Raw genomic sequence first — 15,321 nt, 5'->3', positions numbered from 1 at the left:
TATGTATCTCTATATACATATTTGAAACGTCATTCGTTAGATTGAAAATAAAAAACGCAACCCCAGCTGTTTGAGTGGTATTGTCAAAAAATTAATTATTAAAAGATTATAGAAAATTATATACAATGCAAAAGTAAAAACAAAAACATTTAAATATAAATACATGAACATTATTAAATTAAATTACTGGTATCAATAACACTGAATTAAAGCACAAAGCAATTAGTTGTTCTTCAAAGATGCTTTCAACAAGGACCCCAATATCACAAGAAAACAAATTATGGCTATCATGGCATGATTCCGCTTTAATTCCAATTCTCAATCCGACAAATATAATGGATTATTTTTCTCAAAAATCAAATCCATTCTATGATCGAAACTGCAATAATGAGACTTTAATGATGCAGCGTATAAGTTTAGATCAGTTGAAGTAATTGATGGTACAAAAATAATATGTTAAACATTTGTTATTGGAAAATTTTTCTTTTAGAAACATGACTGGAGTAGAATATATACTATTACATGTTCATGAACCAATTTTGTATGTTGTTCGAAAGCAACATCGACATACTATAAATGACGCTACACCATTGGCAGATTATTATATCATTGCTGGCGTTGTTTACCAAGCCCCTGATTTGGGGAATGTTTTTAATTCGAGAATTGTAAGTTTATAACTAAAAACACATATATATTTGTAAATGCAATCTTCTCTGTAAATGCTTCAGCTTTCTTGTGTGACTCATCTTCAATCAGCGTTTGAAGAAGCTAGTCAATATTCCAGATATCATCCAAATAAAGGTTACACATGGGATTTTTCTTCTAATAAAGCTTGTAAGCGTAAAATCTGATTCATGATTTACTATTTTTTTTACTAAAGTATAAATATTCTTAACTTGATAAAACGCTTTCAATCAAATTTTAGTATCTGAAAAGTCTAAAGCAACGACGAAGAAAGAATCTAATACCACAAGAGAAGAGCCTGGAACTTTATTTCAAAGACAACGAGTAGACATGCTTCTGGGAGATTTGCTTAGGAAATTTCCGCCCCCTATGCCACCTCAAATTCAGCAGCAAGCTCAAGTGCAAATAAATCAACAACAGTCAGCTGCGAATGCGAATGCTGGAACTTCCTCCCAACAAATTAAAACAGAACAGAATCAGCAAATAGACTCACAGACACAACTTCAACAAATCAAACAGGAACCAGTTGAAATGAATGCGCATCATTCTAATAATCCCTCAGATACAACTGCAAATATGCCAGATCAAAAAATCGACCCTTCTTTAATGGATATGAAACCACCTCCAGAAAAGAAAATGAAAATGTAACTAAAACTTAGTTTAAAATTAAGTACAATGAAATATTTAAAATTGACTGATTTTTAATTTTAATATCCGAAACCGAAAGTAACGATAAGTTGCCAGTTAATCCAAATTGCCCGATAGTTTCGAAGTTCAACGTAATATAGAGCAATCTAACAATACTCTTATGCAATAACTTTTACAACGCTGATCTATGAAACATCTAATCATGAACATTATAAGCGACGATTCCAACGAACTACAAGCCAATTTGCCTAAAACAAATATGTAATTAATTAAGCTTAAAGCTTATAGTTAAAATATGTAGGTAGGTGTTTACCAAAGTTGAAAACTCAAATTAAATTATGAAGTTATGCGAATGAATACTTACTAGCCACATTATTTTTAAAGCAGTTTCTTTTTTTTTAATTTTTGCATAAAGTACATACATACAAATGTATGATTAAATAGTTTCAAAGTGAGGAGAAAATAGGCCAGTGCCTACATGTATGCATTCTTGATATGGAAAATTAATTTCCTTCACTAGTTGACAGAGCTGTATTTGTAGTAAAAGTTCAGCATGGAGACTATAGTCAAATTCATGATCTTTCGTAATTTTCATGTTCAAGACCTTAAGGTTCAACGAAATACATACATATATGCATAAATATAAAACTCCAGATTAAAACGAAATATTGGTTTTTTATATTTCAAAACAGTTTAAGTAATTAAGTTCCCTCTCTATCAGTTAAAATTTGTTTATGAGATGTTTATGAAAATTGTTTATTTGTTAATGAGTAACGAATATAAAGCGAGTTGAACAAAGAGTAAATAAGTTGAAAAATATAAAAGTAGTATGTAAGTTATGGAGTTGAAAAAATATTTGACAAAGTAAATGTCAAAATCATTCAACAATTTGCTTCGAAACAAAAAATAGCTATCCGGTATAAACCAAAACAATAAGAGCGTTTTATTTGAAAACAAAATTCAAATGGATGAAATCAATGTAGAATATTTTATATCCTTAGTCGAAGTACATGAATGCATTTGGAATAATTCGGTAATAAATGCTGAAAGTTTACCGAAAATTGAATCTGCGTGGTCATCAATTGCTTTTATAATATACGAAAACTTTGATGCCCTAAAGGGAAAACAGAAGTTTTGGGGTAAGTAGCTATCCAAAAATTATCAGCGATTTTAACTGATTAAAATATTGTAGTTAATAATCTGAAAAGGAAATGGAAATCAATACTTAGTAAATTTAAAACCCTTGGAAAAGACTATGAGCATTTTCATTTACTGCAGTTTTTGGCAAAATCGAATAAATTTAACTCACTTACTTTTGAAGGCGAAACAAAGTTTGCAAACTCTGAACCATTGAAATGCGGGGAGATCTTATTTACCGAAAATGTTTATATTTATAAATGCTTGATTTGCAACATATCATTTGCTTCGTTATATTCTTTTGAAACACATATTTCTACAGTACATAGTTTGCCTTTACTGGAAGAAAGGAAAAACGAAAATTTAGCTGAAGTCTCAAATGGAGAAAATATAGAATATTTAATTGAAGATTTTTGCGAAGAAAATATTAAGAAAGAATTTAATATTCAAGAAAGGTTTAAAAAACGTACGTATTTTTTATTAACGAGAATATTAATAAAATAATTACCTAAATAAATAATATGCACTTAAATATACATATAATTTGTAACTATTATACTACTAATCAAACCAATTATTTTTTTAGCAAACACAAAAGAGGAAGTAACAGAAATATCAACTTCCGAGCAAATGATTGTTATGAATGAAGCAAAAGTCGATTATTTTGATGAATTTAAAAATCAGGAAAACAATTCACATAAGAGACTTAAGCATACGAATCAAATTGAATGCCCCCATTGTTCAATCATTTTTGAATTAAATGAACATGATATCAATCGCTGCTTCGAAATACAGGATATGATTTTAAAGCTTAACGGTGATCTTCGAGCCTTACGAGATGAAGGAATATATCATTGTGACCGATGTTCTAAATATTTTGATTCTTCAATTAAAATGCACAATCACCGGAGAAGAGAACATTATGAAATATGTCCAGTATGCAAAATTCGTTTATTAAATATAGAAAATCATGTTATCTCACATCACACTGATATTGATTATAAAAAGTTAAAAATTCCAGATTCGTTTAATTCTGGAATGTTTGAATGTAAATTTTGTGATAAAGTTTTTGAGGCAAAAGATATATGGCTCAGACATAAAAATAAATGTTCAATTACAAAGCAAGAAAATCATAAATTCATAAGTTTATCTTGAATTCCTGCTTAAAACAACAACTTATTTTAAAAGTCTTGCAGCAATTTGATACAAATACCAGTTTATGGCCCTTGATGGAGCTTTGGAGATTTTAAGAAAAGACGCAGAAATTAGATTTCCTTTGCATTTTACATTTCATAAACTCAGTCGTAAAATAAATTCAATGTAACTAGGAAAATTATATTAAAACATGAAATAAACTTCAAAAACTTATAATTGTATTTGCACTAAAGATAATAAACTTAATAATAAAGATTCACATTAAACTTTTGGTATCCATATAAAAAATACATTTTGTTCTTTATGCTCCATTTGCAACACTCCTAAATGTCTCAACATAGCTAATTTTGACAATGAATTTCTGTCTAATTTTTGCTTATTCATCTTTTTTGCTATTTCATCTTGTGCTATAAAGTTTTCATCTACAATAAAATTTCATGTAAATAAATTTAATTACATAGATAGGTAGATATAGTTACTTGGAAAAAGGACGGTTTGGGCTTTGTATAATTTCCAAAGATTAAACTCGGTGTTGTTCTTAACTCCTTCCCGTTTTTTATGGACAAGTTGATATTTTTCATTAAAACAAGGAATAACAATATCATCCAAAAATCGTTGTAATTCAAAAAGTGTTTCACGGCCTTTCACGTATCTACATTAAAATATTTTTTTTAGAAAAATTTATTTTCTGAACATTTTTTAACTTTACTTGGGTATCAGTTCAAAATCAGCAGGATTTATTTCCAATTCAAAGTTTATGAAGTAAATTTGTTTCGGTTGTGTTTTTTGCTTTACAAACGGGCTATTTACATACTCAGATAAGAGCATTTTCGAAAAATTTTGCTAAAAAATAACTTCATTATTGGCACTGAAAAATATTTTTCTTTTTACAGCTCACTTTCAATGGCGTTACTAAATTTGATTCTGTGGGTTTTGCCAAAGTGCTATTCTTCTTTTTCCTTACTTCTAACAACAAATCCATAACCGTCAAATGCTGGTTCTTCATTTTTTCTATAACTGAAAATAAAGACCCTTATTGATTGAAAAATATTAAATTTTTAATTTGTAACAAACTTTCTTGGAAACGAATCTTTAGCTGAGGTAATTGTACTTCATACAATTCTCTAGTTTCCTCCAAAAGATTTGCAACATCTTCAGCCTTTTTTCTTAGTTCTTTTAATTCAATTTTAATAGTGTTTTTTGGAATTTGTAAATCGCAAAATTCATTTAATAGCTCACATTTCTTACATAAATTTTCAATATTTGTTTTAAGGTCTTCCATAAGCGCAAGGATCTTTTTTTATTTCTTTCAATTAAATTTAGTGGATTAATACACTTTGATGTTTCCTGATTTGATATTATTTTATATTTTGAAAGACAATATCGCAAATCTTGGATTTCCAACTTTTAATTGCAACAGTATTTTTAAGGCACAGTTTGATTATATTAAAATAAATAGTTATTTACTCACAAATCATGAATATTGGAAAAAGTAATTCACAAACAATTTTCTACCTGATCACAGTTTTAAATTATTTAAAAGTATTTGTTGTTTTAATAAAATAATTCTAGATCCGAGAACTGCCAGGTTTTATGAATTTTTGAAAAATTCAAGTTAGTGTGTACATCGCAATAGTTTTTTGTTCAATTTACATTAAACGTTTCATGCTGGTTATAATTTTGAATGCTTATCTTTTAAATATTAAAATTTCTACCAAAAGCAAAAATAAAACCAAAAATCTCTGTCATAGTGCATCCTGTAAATTTTACAAAGAACTTTTAATTTAAACTCTTAATGAAACATAGAATTTTTTTACATGTTTTTTTTTTCAAATTAAAGAACTTTGTCTAACATTCTTAAAAAAAATCTTTGTGTTTCATTTTCTATTAGCGACACATTTCCGCCCAGAAAGATTTCCATGAAAACGAGAAGAGTTTACTCGTCCCGAAATTTCGGGAAAACACCGACTTATAAAATTATTGTTTTTATGTTTTATGTTATTTACATGTTCCTCCCTACACACTTGAAATGTGTTTTAAATTTAACTTTTAATGGGTCACTGAACACACATAACCAGTTTAAACTTTTGTATTACTTGAAAATGACTAGTATTCTCATAATGAGTTTTTGAGTGAAGTCGACGATTTTAACGAGTTTGTCCGTCATGACCCACGAGTTTGCTTTATTATAACGAGTTGCTAAATAATACTCGATCGGGAATTAGTTATTTGACTCATAAAACTTTTTACTGCTACCCATCGTCTGTCGATACTAAAGAAACAACATAACAAAAAAAGTTGCTGTATCCAAAATAATGTAAATTTAGTACGTCATTTCCTAAAACGATATCTTTTGATCAAATTTTGTAATTCTAGAGCGATGAAATGAGCTTAGCTTTAACTGATGCGTTCTAGAAGGTTCAAATTAAAGAATAACTTTCATTTAATAACCATAACATATTGCGTTTGTAAAAGAATGTACATAGTTGCATACGTCGTTGAGATGCATAAATCCCCTTATGACTCTATTTGCTATTTATTACTGATTACTTGAAAAGATAAATTGAAGGGGCGCTGGCAATCCTAATGTTGATTGCGCATATTCTGTCAGATTAAAAAAAAAGTTGTCAATAAAAGCGGCATGGGTGGTCCTTATTTTGCCCTACGTTTTAAATTTTTGTTTTTATTTTTTATATACTTGAATTAAAATTTTTAAAAATTTATAACTTTTAAAACACTTTATTTTCAAAATAAAGTGAATTTTTGTTTGATGCTATAGAATTGGATTTTTGTATAAACTTAATAATTTTTTTTGAAATTGGCTTTATTTTTTTGTTTTGGCTCAAACGGGGAAGTGTCTGTCCTTGATTAAATTTTTTTTTTTAAATTATGACGTGAGTGCAAAAAAGACAAAGGCATGTAAACATTTCAATCAGTGCTAATTCAATTATTTTCCAGGAGCCGAACTTCTTGCATTCTTTTTATGTTTTTATTTTGGTTAGATTTAAATGTTGCATTAAGTATCAATCCGTCTTCTCAACTTACTCAAACAGACCAACAGTTAGAGCCGATAAATGGAACTATTAATTTTAGGATGTATGGTAAGTTATAAAAAAAATATTTTACGATTTTAGAATAAATAAAGATTTATTGTAGGGAAAAAAGGTAAAGATTTAGATAAACCATGGTATGATGGCAGAGGTGATATAAGGCATATACAATGTGTTAGACCAGGACGTTGTGAAACTTTAAATATAACAACATGCTTTGGTGCAAAAATTTCTTATCCACAAACAAGTTTGGCTTTAACTGATGCATTTAATCAAGAGCAGATTAAAGAAAAACTTTTTAATTATCAAGCGTTACAATATTTTCCGAAATGCTGGGCGCATATTCAGGTAAATTAGATTGTTTCACAGCATTTTTCCAAATATTTTTATATGTAAATTAAATTAATTGTTATTTCTAATTTTCAAGCCTTTTCTTTGTGCTGTGTTTGTACCAAAATGTGAAAAAATTAAAGACGAGGATTATGTTTATCTACCTTCATTAGAAATGTGCAAAGTTACTCTTGAGCCTTGTAGAATACTCTACAATACATCATATTTTCCAGAATTTTTAAAATGTAATGAAACCCTTTTTCCTTCAAAATGCAACAACGATGCACGTGAAATGAAATTTAATGTTACTGGTAATTGTTTAAAACCACTTGTACCGACTGAATCATCAACAAGTCACTTTCACGGTATTGAAGGATGCGGAATTCAATGTAAAGATCCTTTATACACAGAAGATGAACATAGGCAAATTCATAAATTAATCGCATGGGGTGCCTCAATTTGTTTGCTGTGCAATCTATTTGTAATAATTACATTTGTAATAGATTGGCAAAATGCAAATAAATACCCAGCTTTGATTGTATTTTACATTAATTTATGTTTTGCTATAGCTTCACTCGGGTAAGTTTTCTTGCTTTACATTTTTAAAAGTAGTATATAAATTTTTAGAAAGATTAACAATTTTTCGACTGTAATCTAGATAATACTATAAAATATTTTTTCCCGAACTAATTTATTTTAAACAAATCGTTTTCTAATTTAAATTAATCTGCTAATTAAAATTTAAATTAAAAAAAAACCCTATTTTGTATTGTTTTTAGATTTTGATCCAAGAATCAACGTTTTTTTTATATTTTCAAATACTAAAATTATACATTTTAAAGAAGAAAAAATATTCATTATTCAAAAAATTTATTAATAATTTTCTTTATATATACTTTTCGTTTCATATGATCAATCTTTAATTTTTTAAAAATGTTATTATTGCTACGTTATTTTTTACTTAATTCATTTGATAACCAGTCCAAACCTTCGTATAAACCTTGCCCTTGCGAAGCACACGTTGCTTGAATGTACCAACTACGATTGCGCAATTGATTTAAATTTAATTTTTCAGTTAACTCAGCAGCAGTCATTGCATTAGGTAAATCTTGTTTATTTGCAAATACCAATAAAATAGAATCCTTCAGTTCATCCTCTTGTAACATTGCATGTAACTCTTTTTGCGCCTCCTCAATTCTCTCACGATCATTTGAATCGACAACATAAATTAAGCCTTGTGTATTTTGGAAATAATGCCTCCATAATGGACGAATTTTATCTTGTCCACCAATATCCCATACCGTAAAACATATATTTTTATATTCAACTGTTTCGACATTAAATCCAATTGTAGGAATTGTTGTAACAACCTCACCCAATTTTAGTTTATATAAAATTGTGGTTTTACCAGCTGCATCCAATCCAACCATCAAAATTCTCATTTGTTTTTTTAAAGATAAACGTTGCAAAAGACTGGATATAGTTAAACCCATTATAAAAGATTATTGGAATGCTAAATTTTAAATTAAAAAAATGCAATGACTCAGGTTAGGTGGTTTTCTAATATTTCTGACAAAAGCATCAATTCTTTATGAATTCGATGAAAAATTTGTATGCGTGGAATATCAATATTGCCAATCTACTAATTTCTTTACTTCCGTTTGTTTTTCTAAATTAATGAAAAATATGAATTTATATTTAATTTTTATTTTCTTCAATTACTAAAATTGTTTTAAAAATTAAATTACTTTTTATAAAATCCGAATAAACAAATTAAAGAACCCGACACGTCAGAATCGCAATCAGGAATTAAATTTGCTTTTGACAGTTCACATGGGATTGTTTTTTCATTTAGCAAAAGAGTCAAAATAAACATGACCGTATGAAACGACTCTGACGCAAAGAAAAGTTCTTCAGATCAGATATATTTTTAAATATTAATTAAAACATTAATTTAAGCATGAATTTGGTTTTTCATATAAATATCACAGAAATTTGTAAATTCATATGTATTGTACATACTATTTTTTATTTAATTTGCATTAAGGTAAAATAAATGTATTTACAGGTGGCTAATTCAATTTACACCAGGAAGTCGAGACGATATTGTTTGCAAAAAAGATGGAACTCTTCGTCATTCAGAGCCAAGTGCAGGAGAAAATTTATCCTGTATTGTAGTGTTTGTTTTAGTGTATTATTTTTTAACGTCTGCAATGGTTTGGTTTGTTTTTCTTACGTATGCTTGGCATTTAAGATCTATAGGGAATAATCAAGATCGTATTGATAAAAAGGGATCATACTTCCATCTGGTTGCTTGGTCTTTGCCTTTAGTGCTTACAATTACCATTTTAGCTTTAAGTGAAGTTGATGGTAATAGTACTGTTGGAATTTGCTTCCTTGGTTACAAAAATCATCAAATTAGAGCTGGTCTTTTATTGGGACCATTGTGTGGAATCTTATTGATTGGAGGATATTTTATAGCCCGTGGTATGGTGGAATTGTTTGCTTTGAAAAGTTACGCAACCGATATCAAATCGACTTCTGCAAGCAATAAAATTCATTTGATTATCGTTCGAATGGGAATGTGCGCAATGTTAGTGTTTGTTTTCATTTGTGTGACTATTGCATGTCACATCAATGAATTTAAAAACTCTCAATCATGGATGGAAAGTTTTCGCATTTTTATTATGTAAATTTTATTTATGAAATTTAAAATATTTTATTTTAAAATATTGTAATAACTTCTTAGATGTAAAATTTCATCTACTTTTACTGATGAACATAAAACATGCAAGATGCACAGTCGTCCAAGTGTAGCAATTTTACAACTTCACTTATTGTGTCTTTTTGGGTCTGGTATTGTTATGTCATCTTGGTGTTGGACAAAATCTTCAATCGAAACATGGAAAAGATACATTGCAAAGTAATCAGAAAAAGTAATTTTATTTTGTGTTAAAGTTTTATACATATATTTTTTATAATAGGAAATTTGGTCGTGAAGGAAGCGACGACGTTAAAATGCCGAAACATAAAGTTATTGCCCAAACTTGGGCGAAAAGAAAAGAATTTGAAGATAAAGGCAGATTATCAATAACTTTAAATAATACTCGCACAGATCCAGTTGGCTTAAACTTTGATGTAAATGATTTAAATTCATCTGCCACTAATGAAATTAGCTCTACTTGGGTCAATTACCTACCTCAATTCGTTACCAGAAGATTTGCTCTTACGGGCGCCCCTGTAACTAACTCATCTAGTCACGGTGCTCCACGTAAAAGTTCTTTAGATTCGGAAATAAGTTTCAGTGTTCGCCATGTATCTGTTGAGTCCAGAAGAAATTCGGTCGATTCTCAGGTAAGAGATAATAAGAATTTAAGAAGGCGAGGTTTATTATTTTGTTTGAAAATGGAAATAAATTTTTTATTTAATTTTTTATTTTATTTTTATAAATTTTTAATTTGAATTAGGTTTCTGTAAAAATAGCAGAGATGAAAACAAAAGTCGCAAGTCGTTCGAGAACAGGAAGTCATGGAAGCAAGAAATCAAAAACTAGAAATTGTAGGCGGGATTTTTTTACTACTGGAGGTATGCCTGGTGGTAAAAAGTTTAGTAGTAGAAAAGAAAGTAGCACATCTATAGAAAGCCAAATAATTGCAATGAAAAAAACCACAGGTTTGTTCAAAAATAAAAACGTAAAACGACGGGACAATGCAGTTCTTGATCCTAATGATATAAATAATTTTTTGGCAAAGAATGGTAGATTTATTATACCATTTCTACAAAATCAGGGAATGACAACAACTTCAGACGAAGAGTCAAAAGCGTCCGTTAAAATTCAAGATTCGCGTTTAGATGTTGTAATGCGCCAAAACCAAAGTGATGTCGATGATTTAGATGATTCTATATATAAATCAAAACATGCGGAAAATTACGTCGAAGACGATGTAGATAGCAAATCGTTAAAAGCTATTATTAAACGTTCGACTTCGTTTAACAATAAAGATCATTGTTACGAGTCTCCGAGTCGCAATAGTAAATGTAGTAATAAAAGCCGGAATAGTGCCCGAAAATCCAATAATCATAGTCTTAGAAGGAATCGTAAGAACATAAAGATAGCACCTTTAAATAAAAAAGATGGTTCAGATATAATATCAAACGGCAATTTAAATGGATCAATTAGTTCCATTTCTTCTGAGTTAGATTTACCAATTTTACATAGTTCTTATTCAGGAAAATCAATTACGGCTGTTGATCGAAATTTAAAACCTAATTCTCGTAACAGTTGTGATGTTGGCATACAAACTAATGCACGTGAAATTGCTACTCAAACCTTAGATTCATATGAAATGAAGGAGAGTAAAAGGTGTACCAAGAATAATAATAATTGTTCAAATCGTAGAAAAAGCGGTAACAACAATAGCAGAAGTAATTTGTCCGAAAATGATAGTGAAGGTGAAATAGGAGAAAGGCATAAACTGTTATCTAATGCTAAAATTCATCCGACGATTGTAGGAATGAGTGAATCAGAAAAATTAAAAATGCTGCTGCTTCCCTCAAAATAAATAATTATAAATATAAGAAATTCTAGAAATCTCAATAAGTTAATCACAATATAAAAAGTAAATTTTATGGACATTTAAGACTGAAAATATACTCTCTTGGCTCTGCTGATTTCACAAAATGACAACGATAGTTAACGTTTTCAATAACATAAAGTTAAGTCAATTTTTAATTCAAAAAATTGCAGAAAAATGTATTTACTATTTTAAGATTTATATATGTAAGTCATATAACACAATAATTTTTTTTTTAATTTTGTATTTTATATCTGCTTTTTAAACTTTCTGATTATAAGAGATTGTGTAGGCATACATACATACACCCATACTTTTATATGAATTTGATTTATTTAAGTTAAAGAGTACAATAAAACTGTATGTCGTTCAATGTTTGTTTTCAAATTACTAAAAGGAGTCTATTACTAAATTTTAAAAGGGTTTACAGCTTATTTCTACAAAAATTGAAAAATGACAATTAAAAAATGACAAATGACAATTTAGTATACAATTTAGCATCACAAGCATTTTGAACGTTTGTTTTGGTTTAGAGCAATTGTTTAATTTTTCTTTAAGGTTGAAAAAATAAATCGCCATGTCCATTCGGGAGAATAACCCAGTTATTCGTAAAATCGGAAGGCAAAACTCCAACCAAAATCAAATAAAACAGAATACTGGGACGAATGCCACATCCAATTCTTTACCTTCTCAAAATGTTAATAACGGGTCTGAGGAGACAAATGTATCCTTTCTGCAAGAAATATCTGACATTATGAAAGGATTTGGCGACTGCGAGCGCCCATTACGTGAAAGTGTGCAATTAGTTGAAAAAATATTGCAGCAGCAATTGAAAGGGATTTTAAGTGAAGCTACAGAAGTTTGTCTGAGACGTAAAAGAACTACTTTTCCTGTTCAAGCAGATTTTGAATTTTTAATGAGACGGAATCCTGTAAAAATAAATCGTATGCGAAAACATTTGAAAGATATGAAAACTTTTAGAAGAATCTTACAGCTACAATATGGACGGCCACAAGTGTTAGCTGAAGAGAGTGATGGTCAAGAAACTGATGAGGACGTTGAAATGGAAATCCCAGAAAAATATGATGAAGAAAAAACGCGGAGAGTTTTCAGAGCTGATCGAATTTCTCAAATTCTAACTGGTCAACAATATCAACAATACAATGAAGCAAGACGAACTTCATTTTACTGCAGGCATTCAGAAAGAATGAAATTAAAATTTAAACAGTTTTTGGGAATTCCACAAGACAGTAAAATTCCAGGCATTACACTAAGTATATTAGCGTACTTAGCTCATGAAACAATAGCGTATATTGTCGATTATGCAATCTTAACTCGTTTAAACTCAGAAAATCGCATTACGGAGCCCTACAGTCGAGTGACATCATCAGGCAATAGTTATACTATGGTAACAATATTAGATTTCTATTTAAAGCTAGACCTAAATAAAATATAAACTATATTTCAGTTGCACCTTTGTCCAGAAGTTGTGCAAGGCCGTGGTTTAGAAGGTGTAAAACCAATAACTGTTCGAGAAATACAGGAAGGAATGAGGCGTTTTAATCAAATTGGTAGAAAAACAATGGGCTTCTACAGGAATTTAACAGATCCTCAAAAAAAAAATTTTCTAGCTATTTAAAAATTTGATGATTAATTAAATGGTAACACCTACAAAAATCAATTTGACATTTTTTATAATTTTATTTATGAGTTGTGTATCAAAAAGGTAAAGAACACAAAATTACTTAAACACTATTGTATCTAACATAGCACCCAAACACTGAACTATGTTGTTTTGCATGACCTTATCAACCTTCTCTTCCAAATGACGTTTGGGATCTTGCTTTCCCACATTTTTAATAGCAAGCTGTTCAGGTGTCATCTTTTCTTCATCTTCCAAAGCCTTAAAAGAATATTATTGTTTTTTCATTTTATTTTAAATTAATTAAACAGTACCTTATTATAATTTTTAGCTAGTTCCAACATTTCAGCGACAGTTGTCTCGTTAATCGTACAATGCTCATTGTAATCTGCCAATTTAAGCCCATCCATCCAAGATTTTTTATGCAAGTTGAGTAACATTTTTTGTTCCAACTCATTCTTTCTGTAATTAATACTTATTGAATAATAATGCCTATTTAATCCATGAATTAGCGCTTGAACTGAGGGTTTTTGTAAATGACCCAAGTTCGATGTTGTTTGTCTTGGTTCTTGCCCTAACACCAACATATTCGGATTTATTAATCGAAAAGCGTCTATTACAACTTTTCCTTTGACTGACTGAATGGGATCAACTACAACAGCAACAGCTCGTTCACTTAGCGCTTCGAAAGATTGCTGTGTATTAATATCAACACCAGATAACCAACACCCAAACCCGGGATGCGAATGGTACCACCCTACTACCATTTCAGGTCTACCAGTTTGTTTTAACATATCCAACATCTTAGCTTGAAAAACTGGGTCAACAGCTTCTACGGAAACTCCAGTACCAGTTTGGGGCATAGCGAATACATCTATTACTTGTACTGTATAATCATCAACAAATTCACCTAACATCAAACCCATAACTTCCATAGGAACGCCAGCGCGACCATGCTTAAGCATTTTTAATAAAGCTAAAGAAGATATATAAACTTGCTCCGCTGTGTCAACAACTGGGGCATCTAAAATTTAAACAACATTAAAAACATACAAACATATGTATATATTAAAAAAATACTGATAAAACTAACCTGTCGGCGGAGCCTGCGGCATCGCACCCCCTAATCGAAGTAATCTGTCCATATTGTTATATTTTTGAAGTAAAACTTTTTAAAAATCACACAAAATTTATGTTATATTTGAGACGTTTTAATTTTATATGAATTTTAAAATAATTTTTTTTTTAAATGCAAACTATGACTTGTAAAAGTTTAATGATTGAACATTCGGATTGTAAAATGACAGTAAAAAACTGTCAAAAATATGCAAGTCAACCGATATGAAATTTGACATTGGCCGCGTTTTTTAAATACAAAAACATTAGATTCGTTCAAGTCACGAACTTGTTATTGTAATTTTCTTTAAACTGTCAATAGGAATAAGAATCTATAATTTGGGAAGTTTTCACTGAAAAAGAAGCATTTGAAGTGTGCAGAATTTATACACAGCATAATATAGCTAGAGAGATTTATACGTCGTTACTACGTTTAATTTTTCATTTAATTTATTTTTGTCCTATTCGAATATATCATTGCCAAATCTCAAAGTAAATTTAAAAATTTACCAGAATATTAAATTAATTGTAAATATGTATGTACATTTAACAAGTTAAATAAATAGAGGAGTGCATACTGCCCATTTCGTAGACTTTTCTGCATGTGTAGCTATATGAAAAAGCTCATATTGTTATAAATAAATATATTCTTTTTATGTTTATAAATTTATTTATAAAAAAATTTCTTTGTATTCACAACCAGTTCAATCTTTTGAAAGTTAAGAACATGAAGAAAAATAAGGGCTAATAGTTAAACATATACAAATTATATATTATAATTATAAATTATAAAATTATATATAATTATAAAATATACATATATAAGATACCTCAAACCAATAATTGGTAAAAATATAAAATGCTAATTTTTGAAAATTATAATTAAAACTTTTGAAATTTCACTTACAAAAAAATTTGCCAACGGTAATTTTAGTAAAATATTGATAATTTTTCAAAATACAGGAAAAATTGACTTATACCCTTT

At 29.1% G+C, this 15,321-nt stretch overlaps 7 protein-coding genes across 7 annotated transcripts; 4 read left to right on the top strand and 3 right to left on the bottom strand.

The window, feature by feature from the left end:
• The first annotated feature begins 67 nt into the window (after positions 1–67).
• LOC129612205 (mediator of RNA polymerase II transcription subunit 6) lies at positions 68–1,757 on the top strand. Its single transcript, XM_055525725.1, has 5 exons — positions 68–430; positions 491–665; positions 729–834; positions 926–1,328; positions 1,412–1,757. Exons 1-5 carry the CDS (start codon positions 240–242, stop codon positions 1,470–1,472), a joined length of 936 nt encoding a protein of 311 aa, XP_055381700.1. The 5' UTR covers positions 68–239; the 3' UTR covers positions 1,473–1,757.
• A 468-nt stretch (positions 1,758–2,225) lies between these two features.
• Positions 2,226–3,671, top strand: LOC129612202 (uncharacterized). The gene is made up of 3 exons (XM_055525721.1): positions 2,226–2,471; positions 2,525–2,935; positions 3,056–3,671. The coding sequence occupies exons 1-3, from the start codon at positions 2,297–2,299 to the stop codon at positions 3,622–3,624; spliced, it is 1,155 nt and encodes a 384-aa protein (XP_055381696.1). The 5' UTR covers positions 2,226–2,296; the 3' UTR covers positions 3,625–3,671.
• A 149-nt stretch (positions 3,672–3,820) lies between these two features.
• On the bottom strand, positions 3,821–5,130 carry LOC129612203 (uncharacterized). Its single transcript, XM_055525723.1, has 5 exons — positions 4,699–5,130; positions 4,523–4,641; positions 4,334–4,467; positions 4,104–4,276; positions 3,821–4,046 (listed from the first exon to the last, which is right to left on the bottom strand). The coding sequence occupies exons 1-5, from the start codon at positions 4,904–4,906 to the stop codon at positions 3,886–3,888; spliced, it is 795 nt and encodes a 264-aa protein (XP_055381698.1). The 5' UTR covers positions 4,907–5,130; the 3' UTR covers positions 3,821–3,885.
• A 1,133-nt stretch (positions 5,131–6,263) lies between these two features.
• On the top strand, positions 6,264–11,875 carry LOC129612185 (protein smoothened). Its single transcript, XM_055525703.1, has 8 exons — positions 6,264–6,518; positions 6,583–6,725; positions 6,781–7,022; positions 7,102–7,583; positions 9,073–9,693; positions 9,754–9,927; positions 9,989–10,358; positions 10,472–11,875. Exons 1-8 carry the CDS (start codon positions 6,514–6,516, stop codon positions 11,564–11,566), a joined length of 3,132 nt encoding a protein of 1,043 aa, XP_055381678.1. The 5' UTR covers positions 6,264–6,513; the 3' UTR covers positions 11,567–11,875.
• Positions 7,858–8,805, bottom strand: LOC129612186 (ADP-ribosylation factor 2). Its single transcript, XM_055525704.1, has 2 exons — positions 8,753–8,805; positions 7,858–8,673 (listed from the first exon to the last, which is right to left on the bottom strand). Exon 2 carries the CDS (start codon positions 8,495–8,497, stop codon positions 7,955–7,957), a length of 543 nt encoding a protein of 180 aa, XP_055381679.1. The 5' UTR covers positions 8,498–8,673; positions 8,753–8,805; the 3' UTR covers positions 7,858–7,954.
• A 204-nt stretch (positions 11,876–12,079) lies between the features above and the next one.
• LOC129612180 (transcription initiation protein SPT3 homolog) lies at positions 12,080–13,276 on the top strand. The gene is made up of 2 exons (XM_055525697.1): positions 12,080–12,986; positions 13,047–13,276. Exons 1-2 carry the CDS (start codon positions 12,156–12,158, stop codon positions 13,215–13,217), a joined length of 1,002 nt encoding a protein of 333 aa, XP_055381672.1. The 5' UTR covers positions 12,080–12,155; the 3' UTR covers positions 13,218–13,276.
• LOC129612181 (26S proteasome non-ATPase regulatory subunit 14) lies at positions 13,260–14,507 on the bottom strand. Its single transcript, XM_055525698.1, has 3 exons — positions 14,314–14,507; positions 13,535–14,244; positions 13,260–13,481 (listed from the first exon to the last, which is right to left on the bottom strand). Exons 1-3 carry the CDS (start codon positions 14,363–14,365, stop codon positions 13,320–13,322), a joined length of 924 nt encoding a protein of 307 aa, XP_055381673.1. The 5' UTR covers positions 14,366–14,507; the 3' UTR covers positions 13,260–13,319.
• Positions 14,508–15,321: the final 814 nt, after the last annotated feature.

This window comes from Condylostylus longicornis, unplaced genomic scaffold (assembly GCF_029603195.1).
Source record: "Condylostylus longicornis isolate FDR11 unplaced genomic scaffold, ASM2960319v2 ptg000063l, whole genome shotgun sequence".
NCBI classification, from domain to species: Eukaryota; Metazoa; Arthropoda; class Insecta; order Diptera; family Dolichopodidae; genus Condylostylus; species Condylostylus longicornis.
The sequence above is the reverse complement of the archived record's forward strand: the minus strand, read 5'-3'. Positions and strand labels throughout refer to the sequence as shown.